Genomic DNA, 18,113 nt, shown 5'->3' on the forward strand with positions numbered 1-18,113 from the left:
CCGCCCCCGCCGCGCCCGCCCACAGCGGCACCTGCCGGCACCGGCACCGCCGGGGCTGCCGGGGCTCCGCTGCCACCGCCTGGGTGCTCTGTCACATCGGCGCCGGTCCCCTCCCCGCTCCCCGCTCCTGCCCCGGCAGAGGAGCCGCGGGTGCCCATCCCTGGAAGGGTCCGTGGAAGGTGTCCCTGCCCCTGGCAGCAGGGCTGGGACGGGAAGGGCTTTAAGGTCCTTGCCAGTCCGAGCAGTTTTGTGATCCCTGATTCCGGGCCTCCCTGGGGATCGCCTTGCCTGCTGCACAGAGGGATCTGGTGCCAGGCACTCAGGGTCCTGCCTTCCCCCGGCACAAACAGCTCCCAAAACGCAGCTCCCAGTGCCCAGAGGAGCCAGCCGGGAGACAGACACCTGTGGCACAGCAGGAGGTACACGGACCATGGTTTTACCCCTTTCCTTCTGGGAAGAGCAGTGCTGCGGGTGAAATATTTTCGGGCTGAGCTCATCCTCCCCAGCCTTTTGCGTGCTCACAATGGAAAAGGATTTCGGGAGCCCGGGCTGTGGCTGAGCTATCTTTACCCGGCCTTGCTCAGCCCTCAGCTCTGTTGCATTGTGTGGCATTTTCCCGGGATGGATCCTGGCTCTGGGCCTGGACCAGCAGGGCACAAAATCCAAGTCAGCTGGCATTCCTCGGGCAGCCGGGCGCTACCAGCACCCCCGCTCTCCTTGAGACCTTCCCTGTGCCCGGGAGGAGGGAAAACAGCGCTGCTGCTGCCGCTGCCGTGGGAGCAGCGCGGCGCCCTGGGCTTGGTGCCCACATCCCTGCTGTTGGTGCTGATGGATGCTCGCAAGGGCAGGAGTTTTGGGGGGTCGGGACGGGGCTGGGCACGCCGCTCTCCCCGCGGTTCGGGTGCCGGGGGCTGGGCTGCGGCGGGCCCGGAGCGCCCCGAGGGCCACCAGCCCCGGGCTCCCGCTGCCACCTGCTGGTCACCTCCTCCCAGCCCGGCAGGGACACGGCCAGGGAGATCCTTTTTTGGGGATAACTTTGGCCAGCGCTTTCCCACTGCCGCTGGAGGCTGGAAACCATTGCCTCTGGTGACATCTGCCCCGAGGCTCCAGCTCTTTTTGAATCATCTTTTTAAAATGCCTTTCCCCACCAGTTTTATCCAGATGTGAAGGATGCCGGAGGGAAATTTTTCTTTTTCTTTTTTTTTTTTTTGTCTGCCCCCTGCCTTTGCCCACCCTACCGGGATGATGCCAGAACTCCTCGGGTGTCCCTGTGTCACATCCTGGGGCCAGCTGCCAGTTTTGCTGGCCTTGCCCGAGCCCCCAGCAGAGCTTTTGCTCCATCCTCGTGGTTTATGACTCCTTGCCTGTTTGGGGGGCCGCCGGCAGGGAGCGGGGGGGCCGTGAGCCCAGGGGCCGGCGGTACCGCTGTGCCGGAGCTTGCAGCAGGAATTTTTGGCTGGCCAGGGCTAAGGGAGCTTGCTCACCCCCTGGCCAGCGGCCAAATGGCATGGCTGGGTGGCTGCCAGCACTCGCATTAATAGCTGCCAGCTCGCGGTTTGAGGTCACCCGTTCTTTCCAGTCTTTCATTTCCACCTCCCCTGGCTCCGCGCCCCTCCCGGCCGGCAGAGCCCCCCGAGCCCTGCTGGGAGCCGGGGCAGCGCCAGCCGTGCCGGAGCAGCCCCGGAGGGGACACCTTCAGCCCGGGGTGTCTCTCCAGTTCCTCACGGGGTCACCCAGGGGACCGGGAATACCCTCCCGGCACCCCCCGAGGGAAAAATCACCCCGCGAGGTGTATTTGGGGAGGCACAGCCCCCTGCAGGATAATTCGGGGCTGCCGTCGCAGCCCGCCAGGGCCCTTGGCAGGGTGTTTCCTCCCAAGTGAGAGGTAGGAATTCCCGGCTTCCTTCCCGCTGGCTGGGAATTAATCTACCTCGCCTGGGGCGCGCACCCTCTGTCCCTCTGGAGAGGGGACCCTGCCCGGAGGGCGTGACGGCGGGATGGGGGATCCCTCCGGTTGCCCACATCCCCAGGGATGCGGGGCCAGGCACCTGCTTGCCGCCTCCCGGCAGGACGAGGGGTGGGACAGCCGGGAGGGGACAGCCGGGAGGGGACACCGGCACCGCCAGGGGATGGCCGCGGCGGGGTGGGAGCCGCGCAGCTGGACGAGGAGGAGGAGCAGGAGGAGGAGGAGGAGGGCGGCGGTGCCCGTGCGGCCGCCCCCGTCCCGCCCTCCGCAGCCGCCGGGCACCGGGCACCGGGCAGGCGGCGCGCATGGAGGCGGCGGCGGCCCCGGCCCCGGGCGGCGGCCCCGGCACCCTGCTGCTCTGCCTGGCCCTGGCCTCCGGTAAGCACGGGCGTCCCCCTGCCCCGCCACCTGCCCGGCCCCGGGACAGCCGGCGGCCCGCGGGGTGTTCCTCCTCGCTTCCCGCCCCTGCTCTGTTGTCACCGCCGCTGTCCCAGCCCCGTGTCACCGTGCCCTGTCCCGGCTCCGTCCTCGCTCTGGTCCCGCTGTTCCCGTTCCCAGGCTGATGATCCTGCACCTGCCTCCCGGTGCCATCCCGGTGCTCCCCCATCCCATCCCATCCCATCCCGGTGCTCCGCGGGTCCTATTCTGCTGCACCCTTGTGTTCCCCCCTCTCACCCCCCCATCCAGGTGCTGGCCCCGTCCCACGCCGGTGGCTCCCTGTGTCCCCCTGGACAATCCCATCCATCCCAGCCCTTCCTCTGTCCCAGCCTGCTGTTTGCCCAGCCCCCTCCCTGGGCTCCCCCTGTGCCCCCAGATCCCATCCTGGAACTCCCCACCGCTCCAACCCAGTGCTCCCCTGCCTCGGGGGAGCATGGGGGCCAGGGCTGCATCCTGGGGCAGGATCGGGATGTTTTTGCCACCTGTTGGAGGGACACTGCTGAGGGGTGCCTGAGGAGTGTGGGATGCCGGGGCAGGGGGGCCAGCACCTCTCCAACAAGCGTGTGAGCGTTCATTCCCATGTTAGTTCCCAAGTTTTTGGGAAGCAGGCAGCTGCAGACAGGTGTCTGCTGATGGCTGCCAGGAAACAGCCTCAGGCTGGGGGGCTGAGACCCTCCCTGGCAGAGATCCCTCCCCTGCACTGGGATTTCGGGGGAGCTTTTCTCTCCGCAGGGAGCAGCTTGGGTTTGGCTCTTTGGCCGGGCTGGTGACAGCACTTGGCAAAACCTGCCAAACCTGTGCTGGCAGGAGGAAACCGAGGGTAGCCGACCTGTTTTGGGGCTGGCGTGTCCCCTCCGAGCGCGGCCACCTCCCGGGCGATTGCTCCCCCGCGGTTTGGGCTTTCCCGGGGGAGCGCGGGGGTGTGAGCGGCAGCACAGCCCGCTGTTTGGGATGCTTCCCCGGGTTATCTCCGGCTGCTCAGCAGAGGCTGCAGCCCCAGATAGTGGAGCCAGCGCGTCAGGGAGCTGAGGGTGTTCGCACCTGCAGCCTCCGGGGCTGGCGCTGCCGCCAGGGCGGTCCTGCCGAGGGGCTGCCAGCCCGGAGGGTGCCAGAACTCCGCATCTGCTTGCAATAAGGGCGGGGAGCTCAGCTTGGTGGGGATCTTTCCATGTCGAGCTGTGAGCTCGGTCACGGCCGGTGAAGTCAGCCTCCCTGCCTGCGTGTCCCGCCTGTGCCCACAGCTGGATGCCGGGGTGCAGCCGCCCCGTGGCTCATCCCTGGCTGCCGCCAGGCAGCTCCCACCCTGCGGGTGGGGCGGTGGGCTCGCTTCCCTCCCCGCCGGGCTCTCCGCGCCGCCGTCACTCCCCAGCGCGGAGCTGGCTATATATAGCCAGGAGGGACGTGTGCGCCGGGAATGTCCCCGCTGCGGGACCCGCAGGCTCGGCCGGGCAGCTCCCGCCGCTGTTTCCAAGGCGCCGGAGGAGGAAACGGGGAGCGGGAGACGAGGCTTGGCTGCGCCAGCTCTCCGCTCCCTGCCAAGGCTCCGGGTGTCCCCCCGCGGGACGGCAGCGGCCCCGCCTCGGCGGGACACCTCCGCGGAGCCGCCCGGCAGGCAGGACCTGTCCCCGCTCCCGGGAGCCGCCCGGGCGGGTGAATCCCCGGGGAGGGCCGCGCTGAGTCAGGCTGGCACGCCGGCGATCCGGTTACCGCCGCGCCGGGAGCCGCCTCCCGCTCCCGGCCCGGGGCACCGGCCCCTCTGCCCGGGCCCGGGCTCTGCGGGCTGCGGGGACAGCGCCGAGGGCCGTGCGGGGCCTGAAGGGGCGCCGAGGGAGCTGCAGAGGGACCTGTGGCAAGGGCACGGAGCGACGGGACAAAGGGGAAGGGCTCCGCGCTGACAAAGGGCAGGTTTAGATTAGATACTGGGAAGGAATTCTTCCCTGGGAGGGTGGGGAGGCTCTGGCACGGGTTGCCCAGGGAAGCTGCGGCTGCCCCATCCCTGGCAGTGTCCAAGGCCAGGTTGGACGGGGCTCGGAGCAACCTGAGACAGTGGGAGGTGTCCCTGCCCGCGGCAGCAGGGCTGGATGAACTTTACCGTCCAATCAGTGATTCCATCAGTCCGGATCTCTCTGGGGATCCCTCCCCGCATCCTCCCCGGGCACAGCAGCAGCTGCCCGGGCTGTGTGGTCCAAACCCCCCCAGGCTGGCTCCCGGACCTCCGTGCCGGGCGTTGCCGGGTGGAGGCAGCAGGCGGGGCCGGCTTTCCCTTCTCCCGGCCCCGGGGAAAAGCTGATGCTGCCAGCTTTGGCAGGGGGGCCGCGGCCGCAGCTGCAGAGCCCGCTGCCAGCGCCCCCCCTGTGGCTTCGGGGGGCTCTGGGGCTCCCCTCTGAGCTGCCTCCGCCGCCCTCCAGGCTTGGCACTCTTCAGCTGCGTGGGCGCCGACACCAACACCACGGCGGGCACCGAGGGGCTCAGCTGCGGCACGGCCAGGGCGTGCACAGGTGAGGGGGGCTGCCGGGGGGCTGCGGGCCCCGGAGGCCGCGGCAGGGAGCGGGGCGGCGGGCCGGGAGCGCGGAGGAGCGGGGTTTTTGTCCCCTGAGCCGAGGACACCCGTGCCGAGCCGGGCGGGCTCGGGGGTGCCGCTGCCTCCGGGCAGAGCTGTCACCCCCCTGGGGCTGTCCCCCGTGCGTGTCACCGCAGGGAACGGCACGCAGCCGCGGCGGCAGAGCCACTTCTCCCGCTGCCCGGAGGAGTTCCAGCACTACTGCGTCAAGGGCAGGTGCCGCTTCCTCGTGGCCGAGCAGGCGCCGGCTTGTGTGTAAGTCACCCGCCGTGGGGACACGGCGACACGGCGCCCGCCGGGAGGGCAGCGAGGGGGGCATGGGCAGCGCGGCAGCCTTGGGGACCGCGCCGTGCCTCCCGTGTGCCGCGGGGCAGGTGCGAGCGGGGCTACACCGGGGCTCGCTGCGAGAGGGTGGATCTGTTCTACCTGCGAGGGGACCAGGGCCAGATCGTCATCATCTCCCTGATCGTCGCCATCGCCGCCCTCATCATCCTCGTCGTCGGCATCTGCCTCTGCAGCCAGTACGTGGGGGAACGGCGCGGGAAGGGAAGGGAAAGGGAAAGGGAAGAGGGAGCAAATCCCGCCCGGCTGCCCTGGCTCCGGGCAGGTGGAGCTGGGGCTGCCCCAGGCTGGTGGGACGTGGTCCTGCAGGTGTTGGGAGGTGCCTGGGACATTCCTTTGGAAAGCAGGTGTGATCCCCTTCTGTGGATCTTCTGCAGGGTAAAAGCCGAGGGAGAGGGAGGAGCATCACTGCCATGTCCCCTTCTGCCTCTTTTTTTTTAAATTTTGTTTGTTTGTTTACGATTTTCCCTCCCTGTCAAGCCACTGTCGGAGGCAGCGTAGGAAGAGGAAGGCAGAAGAGATGGAAACGCTGAACACGGACGGACCTTCCAGAAGTGAAGACGTGCGGGAAACGGGCATCGCGTGAAGGTGCGGGGCAGCGGGGGCGCGACCGGGCCGGTGCCCCCGGAGCCCCGCACGGGGCTGGCTGCGAGGCCCACGGGCTCCGCTCTCCCCGCAGGAGCTCCCGGTACCTGCGGGCGGGTCCCGGACGGCAGCAGCGGCTGGCTCCACGGGCTAAAGCGGGCAGCGGCTTCAATAAAGGGGTGACGGAAAGGTGTCCCCGTGTCGCCGGTGTCCTTGGGGCGGGGGCTGCGCGGCCGCCAGACGGGGACACTGCCCTGGAGGGGCGGTCCCGATGCCCATCCCGGTCTCGGTCCAGGTCCAAGGGCTCTGCCGGGCTCGGGTCCCGTTCCGGGCAGCTCTGCTGGAGCTGCTCCCGTTGCCCCCGAGCCTCCCCGCAGGGACCGAGCCCAGCTCGGCGCCCTGCCCGTTCCCCACCCCGGCGGGAGAGGGGAGGGACCGGCTGAGGGAAACCGGGCAAAACGGGTGGAAAACAGGTGAGAACCGGGGCAGAACGGGGCGAGCCCGGGCCGCTGGCTCCCGTGGCCCCGCGCTGCGGGCTCCGGTGCCCGGAGCTGCGCTCCGGACCGTGCCCGCCCGGCACGGGGATGGTTTGCTCCCCGCTCGGTGCGGGACACGCCGGGGTCCCCCGTGTCCCTGGCAGGGGGTTTAGGCGCTGACCCTCTGCGGGGACAGCATCGGCACCCCGCGATGGGGCCGGGTGTCCCCGGTGTCACCCCGCGGTACCGCGGGAGGCGGTGGAGCCGCGGCAGCTCCCAATTCCCGGCACGGGCCCGGCTCCCGCTCCAGCCGGGGCACGGTGACCGCTCCCGGGGCTCTGTAGCCCCCCGAGATTGCCAGCGGCTGGAGCTGGAGTCTCCCGGGAGGGCCGCTGACCCTCCCGCCCCGGGCTCGGTTCTCCCGGCACGGCACGGCACGGGTTGCTCTGCCCGAGCAGGACAGACCGTCCAGCCTGGCTCGGCTCGGCTCGGCCACAGACGGCATCCCCTGCAGCCGGTGAGCGTGCGAGGCAAACTGCTTTGCACCGGGGTGCAGCCCTCTGCTCCTGGCCGGGCTCATCCCGGTGGATGCCTGGGAGCTGGAGCTGGCAGGAACCCGGGCTGAGGGGGCTCTGGGGCTGTGAACAGCCCTGCCCTGACTGAAACCCTTCTTTTTCAGCTCCAGCCGCGCCACGGTGACAGCAGAGGCAGCCCAGGGATCGGCAGGGGCTCCTGCAGCCCCGCGGTGCTTCCAGCTGCATTTGGGGCCGGTGCCTGTCCCTCGGGAGGTGCTGGTGCCCAGGCCATGCCAGGTGCCCGTGGAAGGCTCATCCCCGTGCCCAGGCCATGCCGGGTGCCCGTGGAAGGCTCATCCCCGTGCCCAGGCCATGCCAGGTGCCCGTGGAAGGCTCATCCCCGTGCCCAGGCAAGGAGCACGGCCCCGAGGTGCCAAGGGACATTTTTTTGGGCACCTACTGCAGCAGGGGGAGGTGGATTCCCGGTTGCAGGCAGCTGCTGGAAGCCCTGGTGGGAGCTGAGCAGCAGCACCTGTGAGCTGATCCCCCCTCTATAAAAGGCTGGTTTCAGCCCCAGGCTTTGCTGGGCCTGCCTGGTGGAGTGAAGCCAAGAGGAAAAAAATGCTTGCTGCTGCTTTGGGAATGTGCTGCACGCTGTCTGGGAGACAAATAAAATGAAAAGGAGGTATGAGCCTTTTTCCTGCCTGTTTTTTGGGTGGTTGGAGTCGATGGCTGGGATGCTGCAGGCCCAAAAGGGCTGGGAAGAGCAGGCACTGGGGAGCCAGCAGCCCTGCAGGTCTCAGAGGTGCATCAAACACTTCCATGTTCTTTATGATGCTTCATGGAGCGCTGGCCAGGTGAGTGCTGGGGCTGTTTTATGCACTGCTGGGTTTTCAGGGCCTTAAGTAATCCCCACTGGGCTTTTCCCTACATTCCCTGGGTGTAAGGAAGTGATCCTTCCCTGGATGCCACCCTGGAGCTCCTGCACTCCCACAGAATTCCTGCTTTAACCTGAGGAGTTCCTGGGCAGTGCACAGGAGGGGTTGTCCTGAGCTCACCAAGGCTGGGGATTGAAAAAATAAACCCCACACAACCAAGTCAGGAACTTTGCTGCTTCCCTTACATTTTTGGGAATGGGTTAGAGAGGCAGTGGGATGAAAAGGCAGGAGGTGACTCCTCTCTGTGGATGTCACGGGGCTGAGGGCAGGAGGAATGAGAGCTGGAAAAGAAAATTGCTATAAAAAACCAAATTAAAGTCCCAGGTAAAACAGAGAGTGGGAAAGCCAACTGATTTATGGCAAGGAGTGGATGGAATCCCTGGGGAGGTGATGCTGGCAGGAAATCAGGCAGGGGCAGCCTGATTTTCCAAGGAAATCTGGTCGTTTTAGTAGGAGGATTATGATTTGTGTTGCTTTGAACAGCAGTTGGGTATTTTTGGGTGGCTTTACCCCCATAAACAGTGATGGTGTCACCTGGCAGAGATGGCTTTGGCTGGCTTAGTGGCATTTCCCCAGTTTTCCTTGGAATTCCAGGTCACTGGAATTATCAGCCCTTACCCTGCAATCTGGAATGTGAAGGATGCAAACCTGAGCACAGGAATGAGATGTGGGTCACTCATCCCAACAGAACAAGGTGAAACCCAACTTACTGATTGGAAAGCATTAGAAATAATTGGAAATCAATATTTTGGAAAACAGATGCCAAAGGCAGGCCGTGACAGGAGGATCCATGCCTTGGCACCAGCACGTCCAGCCCCAGGTCAGTGGGGTCCCTGGGGCAAAAAGCAAACAAAAAAAACCCCAGTTTCCCCTTTGTGCCCAGCTCTGTACCCCACAATAAGAGGGGCTCTGGCAGGAGGAGGACAGGGATGGCGCCAGCCCAATCCACCTTGTTCCTCACACTCCAGGGGAACTCGGCAGTGACCCAGGGGCTGCCAGTGCTCCCGGGGAAGGCACGAGCTGCCTTGAACAGGGAGTTCTGCTTGGGTTTGGCTCTGTTTTATCGCTCTGGTTCATCTCTGTGCACCCAGGTGTCCTCGGGCGCTTCCCTTGCCGTGTTTGTGGTATACAAAGCTCCCACGTCTGGGCTCTGGGGATTTTCCTGCTGTTTCCTGGGCTGGCTTTGCCATCCTCCTGCATCCCGGGGCTTGGTGGCCTGCAGCACCCCCAAATTCCCAGCCGTGCTCGCCTGGGCATGTGGGGAGCTGGGGGTGTCCTTCTCAGGCTGCTGCTGCTTCCAGGCAGCTGAATGCCCCAACACCCACGGGCTGCTGTCCTTGGGGACGTTTGATGAGTCTTTTCCCTGGTTTCGCTTAGATTTCAGAGCTTTATCTGCCAGGGGCAGGGCTGGGACCCCTTCCTGCCCGCGGAGGAGAAGCTGTGTCCCTGTCCCACCCTCCGCGCCGCCCCGAGGGCGCACAAAGCGCTCCCTGCAGGGCGCTTTGCTTCTCTTTATTTTGGCTGCAGGAATACAAGGTGCGGGCTCGGGGACCCCTCCCGTCTGCCGGACCTCCTCCAGCCCAGCTCCCCGCTGCTCCCTCCCGATGTCCCCCGTGCCGTTCCTGCGCGTTCCCGCAGCTCGGGCTCCCCCTCCGTCCGTGCGCCATCCTTGGAGGAGCGATCCCCGCTATCCCAGCAGGCAGGAGCCCTTCTGGCACAGCTCCCCCAGCTCCGAGCTCACCTGGGAAGGAGGGAAGAGCCGAGGGGCAGCGCGGAGCGGGCCCCGGCGGCCCGGGGGGCGGGAGGGGCCGCGGCCGTACCTTGGAAGCGCAGAGCAGCGGCGGAGCGCCCGGCAGGCAGCAGGTGGAGGCGAAGGATGCTCGCTGCTCCAGGAGCTGCTCCAGCTGCTCCGGGCCGGGCTGGGGCTCGGCCTGCGCCAGGCTGTCGCGCAGCCTGCGGCGTGGGGAGCGCGGTCACACGGGAGCCGCGCTCCGGGGCGCGGCGGAGACACGCGTGGGCACAGCCCCGTTCGGCACCCCCGGCCTCACGGAGCAATTGCGATCGCGTCCCGCCATCCGGATGGGTTTTTGTGGGGGGAAGGGAAAGCTCACCTCTTCTTGAAGTCGAGGAAAGGCAGCTGGTTGTGCTGCCCGCAGAGCAGGTTGGCCTTTTCCAGGAAGGGCAGCAGCTCCGCTCCTATCCGCTTGCGCTGGGGGCAGAGGGGGAGTCACCGGGCTGGGATCTGGGGGGCGCTGGGATGAGGGGCAGCAGGATGAGCCCCAGAGCCCCCTCACCTTGCTGTCCCAGCAGGCGGAGGGGTCACTGGAGGAGCAGCATTCCCCGCGGAGTTTCCCAGAGGAGTCGTAGAGCTTGGCGAGGACGGCGTCGGGGAGGCTGGGGTGCCTGCGGGCCAGCTCAAACAGGAACCTGGAGCGGCAAACGAGAGCTCCGGTGAGTTTCACTGGCACCTCCGTGCAGCCCCTGGGGCTGCCTGCCGGCACAATTCCCCTGGGGGAACTGAGGATGCTGCCCCGGTTATCCCCACAAAAAGCTAAGTGTGTAACAGGGTCAGGAACTGGTTGGACTCGATAATTTTAGGGATCTTTTCCCACTCAAATGGTTTTATTCCATGACTGCCCACTCACCTGGTGGCATGGAGAGCCCCGTCCTTGGCACACAGCTCCTTGTTGGTGGGCTCGGGCGGCGCTGGCAGCTCGGGAGCCGGCGCTGGGAGCATGGCCAGGATGCAGAAATGGTTTTCCATCAGGTTTTTCCCCTTGCAGCAGGCGGCGAAGCGCGCGTCGCGGGCCGACAGCGCCGCGCAGACTTTGGCCGTGTGCTCCAGGAGCTGCAGGGAGGGAGCAGGGCCTGGGCAGGTGCCCCCGGCTCCCCGAGCTCCTGCTGGCACTCGGGAGCTGCTCCGGGCTGGGCTCCAGCCCTCCTTACCTTCTTCTGCATGCAGTCCTCGGCCAGGGAGTCACAGCACTGGTAGGAGACCTCGGCAGCGCCCTCGGCCAGGGGCAGAAGGTCCTCGAAGGGAGCAGTGGGAACCTTCTGGGCCAGCGAGGCCAGGTAGCTGGGGAGCACAGGGTGTGTGGGGCTGGCAGCTGGGAACACCCAGCAGCTTCCCAGGAAACAGCTCTGAGCCGGAGGGAGGGAGGGCATGGGAGGGCAGGGCTTGCTCTGCTCCCGTGCTGTGCACCAGAATCAAAGCTTGTATTCCTGAATGCTGCCCGCCAACAGGGTCTGCAGCAGGAGAGAGCAGCCCTGCCCCTGCTCCAGGCTGGAGAGGCCATTTCCCCCTGTACCTGAAGCTGACTTTGTCCTTGCCATAGGCCGAGAAGCGGGAGCAAATCCGGTTTGACGTCAGGGTGAGTAGGGAGAGGGTTTTCCTCTCCAGTTTCTGCCACAAAAAGAGAACAGGAATGAGCACGGTGAGGAGTGGGGGAGTGAGGACGGGGGCTCCAGAGGCTCTCACCTCCTTCAGGAAGCAGGCAGTGGGCGCAGGGGAGATGCAGCAGGTGGAGACCATGGAGAGGAAGGAGGTGGTGGAGGCCAGGAGCACGGGCAGGGGAGCCTGGCTGTAGCTGCTGGAGTACTCATAGAGAAACCTGCGGCAGAGACGGGATAGGGACACCCAGCGCCCCGGCACCAGGGCGTCCCGAGCGCTCTCCCGGCGCCGCCTCACCTGTCGGCGAACTCGCGGGGGTCCTGGCGGAAGGCGCGGCAGAGCTCCCTGTCGGAGGGCTGCAGGAAGCGGGGCAGCCCGGGCGGGGCCGGGTGCCGCAGCGCCGCCAGGCACAGCTTGCGCTCCAGGCCCTGCTGCGCGCAGCACTCCGCCGTGCCGGGATGCGCCGGGAAGGGCGAGCCCGCGCTGCACGACTTCACCGACAGCGCCGTGGACTGCGGGGGGGACAGCGGGTTATGGCCGCCCCTTCCCTTTGCCCGCTACCCCTTCGTTTTTGGGGTCCGTCGGCCCTCTTTGGGCAGGCTCACCCCGGCGTCGTAGCAGGAGGGGTCAGCCCCGTCGGCGCAGCAGGTCTCGGCCAGGGAGACGATCTCCCGCACGAGGCTGCCGATCTCCTCGAAGGTGCCGTTGGAATATTTGCGGCTGTTGGCAACCATGGTCCTGGCAGCAGGGACAGGGAGAGCCAGGTGAGCCTTTATCTCCCTCCCATCAGAAATCACCGCACGGGACTGTTCTGCACAAATGGGTTTAACAGTGCCGGCTGCGGTGCAGAGAGAAATTACAGCATATTCCCTGGAAAACAGCCAGGAAAGAACTGGAACAGCTTCCAGGCTGGGGGCTGCCACTTACGGGGCACTGTGTGTCAGCTCTGTGAGAATTCTTAATCATTTAGGTACTTAATTGGCTCTGAGGAATTCAATAAGGGATCCAACTTTTCTCCTGCTAAAAGCAATCAGAGCCCAGGGGTTGAATTGGGTCTCCCCTTTCTGATGGATTGGATCCATCTGCCCTTTTCCGAGGTTTTTATTTACTATGCTCTTGGCTCAGGTGTCCAGCAGCAGGAGGTACCTACATGGTTCTGAAGTTCTCCTTTCCCAGGATCTTGTACTCCTGGCAGACTTTCTCCCGGACATAAGCTTTCCCTGAAAGTGCAGGAGAAGGAGGAATTGTGAGTAGGGAACAAGGAACACTCTGCCACCACAGGACACGCTGCTTTATTCACTTGGGCTTTGTTCATTTTTTTCACTCCACTGCTTCTTTTCCCAAGGAGGATTTGGTGGTCCCTGGGGAGATATTGGCACAGCCGGCCTGGGAGAAGCATCCCTGGTGTCCAGGCTGCTGCTCCAGCCCCACAGCCAGGGAAAGGAGCAGGGACAAAACCCTTCCTGGAGCTGGGAGAGCTACAGGTAAATCACACGGCAGTTTTGGAGGATGGAATATGTGGGGTTGGGTTTTTTGGCAGGGCCTGGAAACCATAAGGGCTGGGAAACCATGTGGGGCCAGGTCCAGGGAGCAGCCAGGAGTGAAAACATTCCCGGCAGCGCTGCCATCCCAGGAAAAGCGCGATCGATCCGTGGGGGGCCAGACTTTGGCACCAGCAGGGTAAACACGGCTCCTGGCTGGGATTGCAGCGAGGGGCAGGGTCACCTCCCCAAAACCAGGACTCGGAGGGTCACCTTGCCCCGCTGGGAATGGAGGGGCTGCCCCAAAAGGGGAAACCGTGGAGCAGGCACGTTTCTTTCCCGGCAGGAACGCCGGCTCCCGGTCCCAACCCGTGGCATTGCTGTTCACTTGTACAAAGCCGTGTGGGAGAGGTGAGTTCTGGTGTTTTTTGGCAGGTGGGGATTCCCTGTGGAGCTGAGGAGGCAGCCGAGGGCGGCAGAGCACGGTTTCCACCAAGGGGTGAGTTTTGCACAGGGAGTCAGGAAATCCCATTTTCCTCTGGAAAGGGATGGAGCCCATCCCTGCAGCTCTGCCCTCTCCCCCTCTCACCTCCTCCAGCGTCACCCCAAAGAGGCATCCTGCACCCCAAACCCTCCTGCCGCCCCTTCCCTTCCCTCCCTGGTCATGCCCAGCGGTTTGGGAGAGGGCAGGCCATGGAAAACCACTGGAACTGCCCCGTGCCCCTCATGCCAGGGCCAGCAAGGCCCCGGGATCACCTCCCTTACCTCGGTGTAGCGCCTGTGCAGCGGCCAGGAGAGGCAGCAGCGCCAGAGCTGCCCTCATGCTGGAGCCGGCTCTCCTCCTCCTGCCGGGAATCGGCACCGGGAATCCCATCCCCGAGTTTTTATGGAGGCAGGGGCAGCGGCCGAGAGAATGATTAACCCCAGAGGGCAAGCATCCTTGGCCTGCCAGCTGGGGCCTGGCTGCCAGCCCCCCGGGGATCCAGCCAGTCTGAATCATTAACTTGGGAAAACAGGGATGGGTGAAACCTCGGGATCTGTGAAGGATGCCGGGAGCAACACGAGCAACAGGAGGAGAAGAAGCTCTCGGTGAGTGGCAAGCCCTGTGTGCTGGGGACAGTGTCTGATCCTGCTTTTTTTTGGGATGTCAGCACACCAAACCCGCTGGTGCTGCTGGGAAAAGCCGGCTGTTGTCCTCGGAAGCTCCGCTCCAGGCTGCACCTCAGGTTTCGTTCCTGCCTCTGCCCCATCCCAGGTTTCTGCTGGGAGTGTTGTGGAGCTCTGCGGGGTCTCCCTACAGAGCAGCTTTCCCTTTGTCCCTAGAAAAATGACAGTTCAGCACCTTATCATCTGCCAGGGTCCAAGGAGAAGAGCCACTGAAGTGATCCTCGCTGTCCTGCCTGGACAGCTGAGGAGAGGGGAGCACAGAGGGAGGGATGGAGATCCAGCTGCTGCACTGGGACCCCTGGCTCCCAAATCCGCCCAGCCTCCATGCAGCCTGCACTCCCCTTGGGACCAGAAGTTCCTCTCAGACCTCATCCTGGGACACAGACAGGTTTTTATGGAAGATCCCAGCTTGTTCTCCCGGGGGTGAGCTGCAGCTTGGGACCAAATCCTGCCCACCCAGGAGAGAACCATGTCCTGGTCATGATGGTTTGTGTGTGAAAGCTGAAAATAAATAATTAGGGACTCATGGAATGGCCTGGATGAACTCTTCCTGCCAAGCGCTCATGCCACGGCGGGGGGTGGGGGGCAGCCCCCACAGGCCGGGCCGCCCCCCGAGCACACGGGGCCGGCCCTCGGTTCCGCCTCTGCACCGGGGAGCCACCGCCGCTGTCCCGGGCCGTCACAGCCGGCCCAGCGCCCGGCCCGGAGCGGCTCCTCCCGCCCGATACCGGTACCGGTACCGATGCGGGCCCCACACAGACCCGGTACCGATAGCGGGGCCGGGGCGGGGCCGGCCGTGAGGGGAGGAGCCGCAGCCTGTGTCGGCCCCGCGCCGCGCACGCGCTCTGTGGCCCCGCCCTGGTCCCACCTCTGTCGGTCCCGCTCCCGCAGCCCCGCCCCTCGCGGCTCCGGCCCCGCCCCGCCCCGCCCCGCGCAGGCGCGGTGGGGCCGCGGCCATGGCGGAGAAGGCGCAGAAGAGGTGAGTCCCCTCACGCCCCGATCCCTCCCGGCGCTCCCTCCCCGGTCCGTGGGTGGACCCCCCGTGACCGCCCCTTTGCTCCCCGCAGCGTGAAGATCGCGCCGGGCGCCGTGGTGTGCGTGGAGAGCGAGATCCGCGGGGACGTGACCATCGGTAAGGGCCCGTCCCCGGCCGGGCGCTGCCCGCTGCGGGCCCGGGCTGACGGCGGGCTGTCCCCGCAGGGCCCAGGACCGTGATCCATCCCAAGGCCCGCATCATCGCCGAGGCGGGGCCCATCGTCATCGGAGAGGGGAACCTGATCGAGGAGCAGGCGCTCATCATCAACGGGTCCGTGCGGCACCCGGGGGGGCTTTAGAACCTCGGGGAGACAGAGGTTGTTAAAAAAAAAAATCACCGGATTTCGTGCTTTTGTGTACACGTGTGGCACTGTGGCTTGGGGGGAGCCACGGCATCAGAGAATTATCAAATGTTAAGTGTTTGAAGGGACACCTTCCACTGTCCCAGGTTGCTCCAAAGCCCGTCCAACCTGGCCTTGGACACTTCCAGGGTTGGGGCAGCCAGTATTGCCTTGGGCAACCTCTTCCAGTATCGTCACAGTAAAGATTTTGTTACATATACCTAACCTCATTTTGCCCTCTTTAAGTCTGTGCCCATTACTCTTTGTTCTGTCACTCCAGTTCCTGACAGAGTCCTTCTCCAGGCTCCTTGTAGGATACTGGATTCCCCTTCTGAGTCCTTCTCAAGCTGACAGAACCCAAGGATCCCAATCAGTCTCACAGTTCTGACAGTCCAGCTCAGTTGGGTGGGATACCTGTGGCTTCAGTCGGTCCCAAAGTTGAGCTGCCACACGGAGCACTGCCATCATGATCTCAAACGTGGAAATCTTCTTGCAGGTACCCGGAAAACATCACCCCGGAGAGCGAAGATGTGGAGCCCAAGCCCATGGTCATCGGCACCAACAATGTTTTTGAGGTTGGGTGCTGTATCCCCGCTGTGCAGTGACAAACCACCCGGCGCGCTGTGCTCCTGGATCTCTCCGGGGGGAGGCATCTCTGGGGCTCTCTTTGGGTTCACATAGCCCGGGGCTGGGTGCTGGTTTGAAAACGGCGGCAGGGTTTTTCACCCGCTGGAAAAAAAGCAAAGCATTTTGAGTTTCCCTTAACGCAGACCTGCAGATTCCCAAGCGATGAAGGTGGGAGACAACAACGTCATCGAATCCAAAGGTAATTCTGGGATTTGGCCCTGCTGCAGGCGCTGCGGGCTCGCCTCTGACGGGGACCCCTCTGCCTCCCTGTCCCGGCAGCGTTTGTGGGCAGGAACGTGATCCTGACGAGCGGCTGCATCATCGGGGCCTGCTGCAGCGTGAGCACGTGCGAGGTGCTCCCGGAGAACTCCGTCATCTACGGCGCCGACTGCCTGCGGCGCGTGCAGACCGAGCGCCCGCAGGTGGGTGTGCGGGTGTGGGGCAGGGACAGCTGCCGCCTCTGCGCCCCCCTCACCTCCCTGCCCTCCCTTGCAGCCCCAGACGCTGCAGCTGGATTTCCTGATGAAGATCCTGCCCAACTACCACCACCTGAAGAAGACCACGAAGGCCGCGTCCACGCCCGTCAAGAGCTGAGCAGCCGCCTCACGCTTCCAGGGCTTGGGCCTGGGAAGCACTGCACGCTCCGGTCTCCACGTCCCTCAGTCCAGCAAACCATTCCTTCCTCGTTCGTATCATTTATTTATCATCCGCTGGGAACCTCAGACCTGCTTCGAGTCTGTTGTCTCTCACTCGTTACCTCTGTTTGTTCGTGCTCTGTTTCGGGAATAAATTGTCTCCTGCTCCGCTGTCTGAGGGACCCGCTCAGCGGTGCCTGGGTCACACGAGCGGTGTCACCGTGCCACCGCGCCCGTCGCGACAGCAGAGGGCGGTGTGACCCCGCGCTCCTCAGGGTCCCGCATCCACCCGGGCCCCGGGGTGGGGAAGGCTCCGCCGGCCCTCCGCCCCTTCCCCCGAAGGCTGCTCCCGCTCGGGTTCCTTCCCGGAGGATCCAGAGTGGAGCTGAACCTTGTCCGCTCGTTCCGCTGGGGCCTCGGGACTCGCCACGCTTCCCAGCAGAGTCCCGAGCTGTTCACAACTTCCCCGTCTACCCCTGTGTGACACAGCCCAGCGTTGTGTCCCAGCACAGATGGACATCGGTGCGGCAGAAATTCCTGTAGGAAAGAGGGGGAGAGGGGAGAGGATCAGCAACTCCCACAGAGGACCCCCAATTTTGGTGGGACATGGGGCTTTGGGTTGGGCCCGGGGGTTTCAAGGCGAGGAAGCAGTGCAATAGCTGCTGGAACAAACTGGATTTCCTCCCCAAGTCCAGTTTCATGGCTACAGACAATCCAAACCTCCCCTTTTTCTGGTTTGTGATTCCAGCCTGGCTGCTGGGGAGCTGCAGCTCTTCCCCAGAGCCGAGTCCAAATAAGGGTTGTGAGTATTGTCCCGCCCGCTGTCCAGCCAGAGCTTTTTGTGCAGATGCCTGTGGAGGAGGAAAACAAAGAGATAAAACACACCTCTACATTCTCCCCTTGCTGAAAATCTACCCCAAAAGCCGGAGGCTCCAGCAGACGTGGGTGACCACATCGGTCCCTGTGCTCTGGATTCCCTCTGGGGTCAGCTGCCCTTGTAGCCAGACACTCGGTCAAGGTGCCCCGTGTCCCTGTGGGCAGGATGTCCTCGCTGTCACCTCGGGCCGAGCACGGTGAGCTGCTGGTGCCCAGCCCGAGGGGCTCGTCACGCTGGGCCTCCGCGGGGCTGTGCAGGGCTGGGACGACCCAACACCGAGCTCTGGAAGGAAATGTACGCGGTGCCCGGCCCAGAGCAGGCTCCGCAAGAGCCCAGCCTAAGCACGAAGCCTAAATGCAGCCCCCGGGGCCGGGCAGGGAGGGCTTGAGCCCCCAGGTGGGGCCGGTTGCGGTGATGAGCTCCCACAGGTCCTGCCGCCGCCCCCAGCCCTACACTGGGTGTCCCCAGCACTGTCCCCTCCTCTGCCCCACAGCCCTGGGACTGCGCCCCGTGTCCCCAGCCTTGTATCCGGCATCCCCAACCCCACGTCTTAGACTGCGTTCCATGTCGCCAGCATTGTCCCGTATTCCCAACTCCGTGTCCTGCGGCCCCAGCCTTGTCTCTCACGTTCCCGGCACCGCGTCCCGCGTCCCCAGCCCGCTGTCCCGCGTTCCCGCCGCCCACCTCCCGCATCCCCGCGCTCCTGCGGCCCGCCCCCGCCCCGCCCCGCTCCCCCCGC

At 65.0% G+C, this 18,113-nt stretch overlaps 3 protein-coding genes and 1 long non-coding RNA gene across 7 annotated transcripts; 3 read left to right on the forward strand and 1 right to left on the reverse strand.

Moving 5' to 3' along the window:
• The first annotated feature begins 2,093 nt into the window (after positions 1-2,093).
• On the forward strand, positions 2,094-7,573 carry BTC (betacellulin). Of its 3 annotated transcripts, XR_005627574.1 has the most exons (7): positions 2,141-2,344; positions 4,813-4,902; positions 5,102-5,219; positions 5,339-5,485; positions 5,787-5,894; positions 5,986-6,884; positions 7,047-7,573. XR_005627574.1 is itself a non-coding variant. In XM_039710347.1 (6 exons), the coding sequence occupies exons 1-5, from the start codon at positions 2,272-2,274 to the stop codon at positions 5,890-5,892; spliced, it is 534 nt and encodes a 177-aa protein (XP_039566281.1). In that variant the 5' UTR covers positions 2,132-2,271; the 3' UTR covers positions 5,893-5,894; positions 7,047-7,573. The 3 variants fall into 3 exon arrangements, 2 of the variants coding, with proteins under 2 accessions (XP_039566282.1, XP_039566281.1); XM_039710347.1 differs by lacking the exon at positions 5,986-6,884 and having other exon boundaries at positions 2,132-2,344; XM_039710348.1 differs by lacking the exons at positions 5,787-5,894; positions 5,986-6,884; positions 7,047-7,573 and adding an exon at positions 5,616-5,703 and having other exon boundaries at positions 2,094-2,344.
• Positions 7,574-9,317: 1,744 nt separating this feature from the next.
• GC (GC vitamin D binding protein) lies at positions 9,318-13,843 on the reverse strand. The gene is made up of 12 exons (XM_039710344.1): positions 13,458-13,843; positions 12,362-12,431; positions 11,817-11,949; positions 11,509-11,723; positions 11,299-11,431; positions 11,129-11,223; positions 10,767-10,896; positions 10,466-10,668; positions 10,115-10,247; positions 9,932-10,029; positions 9,641-9,773; positions 9,318-9,561 (listed from the first exon to the last, which is right to left on the reverse strand). The coding sequence occupies exons 1-12, from the start codon at positions 13,690-13,692 to the stop codon at positions 9,508-9,510; spliced, it is 1,632 nt and encodes a 543-aa protein (XP_039566278.1). The 5' UTR covers positions 13,693-13,843; the 3' UTR covers positions 9,318-9,507.
• Positions 11,835-13,839, forward strand: LOC120502705. Of its 2 annotated transcripts, none has more exons than XR_005627576.1 (5): positions 11,835-11,975; positions 12,337-12,457; positions 12,557-12,695; positions 13,039-13,191; positions 13,709-13,839. It is a non-coding gene; the product is annotated as an uncharacterized LOC120502705 (long non-coding RNA). The 2 variants fall into 2 exon arrangements; XR_005627575.1 differs by having other exon boundaries at positions 13,128-13,191.
• An 894-nt stretch (positions 13,844-14,737) lies between the features above and the next one.
• On the forward strand, positions 14,738-16,679 carry DCTN6 (dynactin subunit 6). The gene is made up of 7 exons (XM_039710363.1): positions 14,738-14,838; positions 14,927-14,991; positions 15,060-15,165; positions 15,732-15,820; positions 16,014-16,061; positions 16,142-16,284; positions 16,358-16,679. The coding sequence occupies exons 1-7, from the start codon at positions 14,816-14,818 to the stop codon at positions 16,454-16,456; spliced, it is 573 nt and encodes a 190-aa protein (XP_039566297.1). The 5' UTR covers positions 14,738-14,815; the 3' UTR covers positions 16,457-16,679.
• Positions 16,680-18,113: the final 1,434 nt, after the last annotated feature.

This window comes from Passer montanus, unplaced genomic scaffold (genome assembly GCF_014805655.1).
Source record: "Passer montanus isolate IOZ18808 unplaced genomic scaffold, ASM1480565v1 scaffold23, whole genome shotgun sequence".
Taxonomy (NCBI): Eukaryota; Metazoa; Chordata; class Aves; order Passeriformes; family Passeridae; genus Passer; species Passer montanus.

Excerpts from the sequence above, each read along its gene's own strand:
- BTC (XM_039710347.1), top strand. The coding sequence starts at position 2,272 with ATGGAGGCGGCGGCGGCCCCGGCCCCGGGCGGCGGCCCCGGCACCCTG. Across the intron at positions 2,345-4,812 it reads CTGCCTGGCCCTGGCCTCCG|GCTTGGCACTCTTCAGCTGC; the intron begins GTAAGCACGGGC and ends GCCGCCCTCCAG. Across the intron at positions 5,486-5,786 it reads GGCATCTGCCTCTGCAGCCA|CCACTGTCGGAGGCAGCGTA; the intron begins GTACGTGGGGGA and ends CTCCCTGTCAAG.
- GC (XM_039710344.1), bottom strand. The coding sequence starts at position 13,692 with ATGATTCAGACTGGCTGGATCCCCGGGGGGCTGGCAGCCAGGCCCCAG. Across the intron at positions 11,224-11,298 it reads CTGCCTGCTTCCTGAAGGAG|AAACTGGAGAGGAAAACCCT; the intron begins GTGAGAGCCTCT and ends TTTTTGTGGCAG. Across the intron at positions 10,248-10,465 it reads GGGGCTCTCCATGCCACCAG|GTTCCTGTTTGAGCTGGCCC; the intron begins GTGAGTGGGCAG and ends TTGCCGCTCCAG.
- DCTN6 (XM_039710363.1), top strand. The coding sequence starts at position 14,816 with ATGGCGGAGAAGGCGCAGAAGAG. Across the intron at positions 14,839-14,926 it reads GCGGAGAAGGCGCAGAAGAG|CGTGAAGATCGCGCCGGGCG; the intron begins GTGAGTCCCCTC and ends TGCTCCCCGCAG. Across the intron at positions 16,285-16,357 it reads TGCAGACCGAGCGCCCGCAG|CCCCAGACGCTGCAGCTGGA; the intron begins GTGGGTGTGCGG and ends CCTCCCTTGCAG.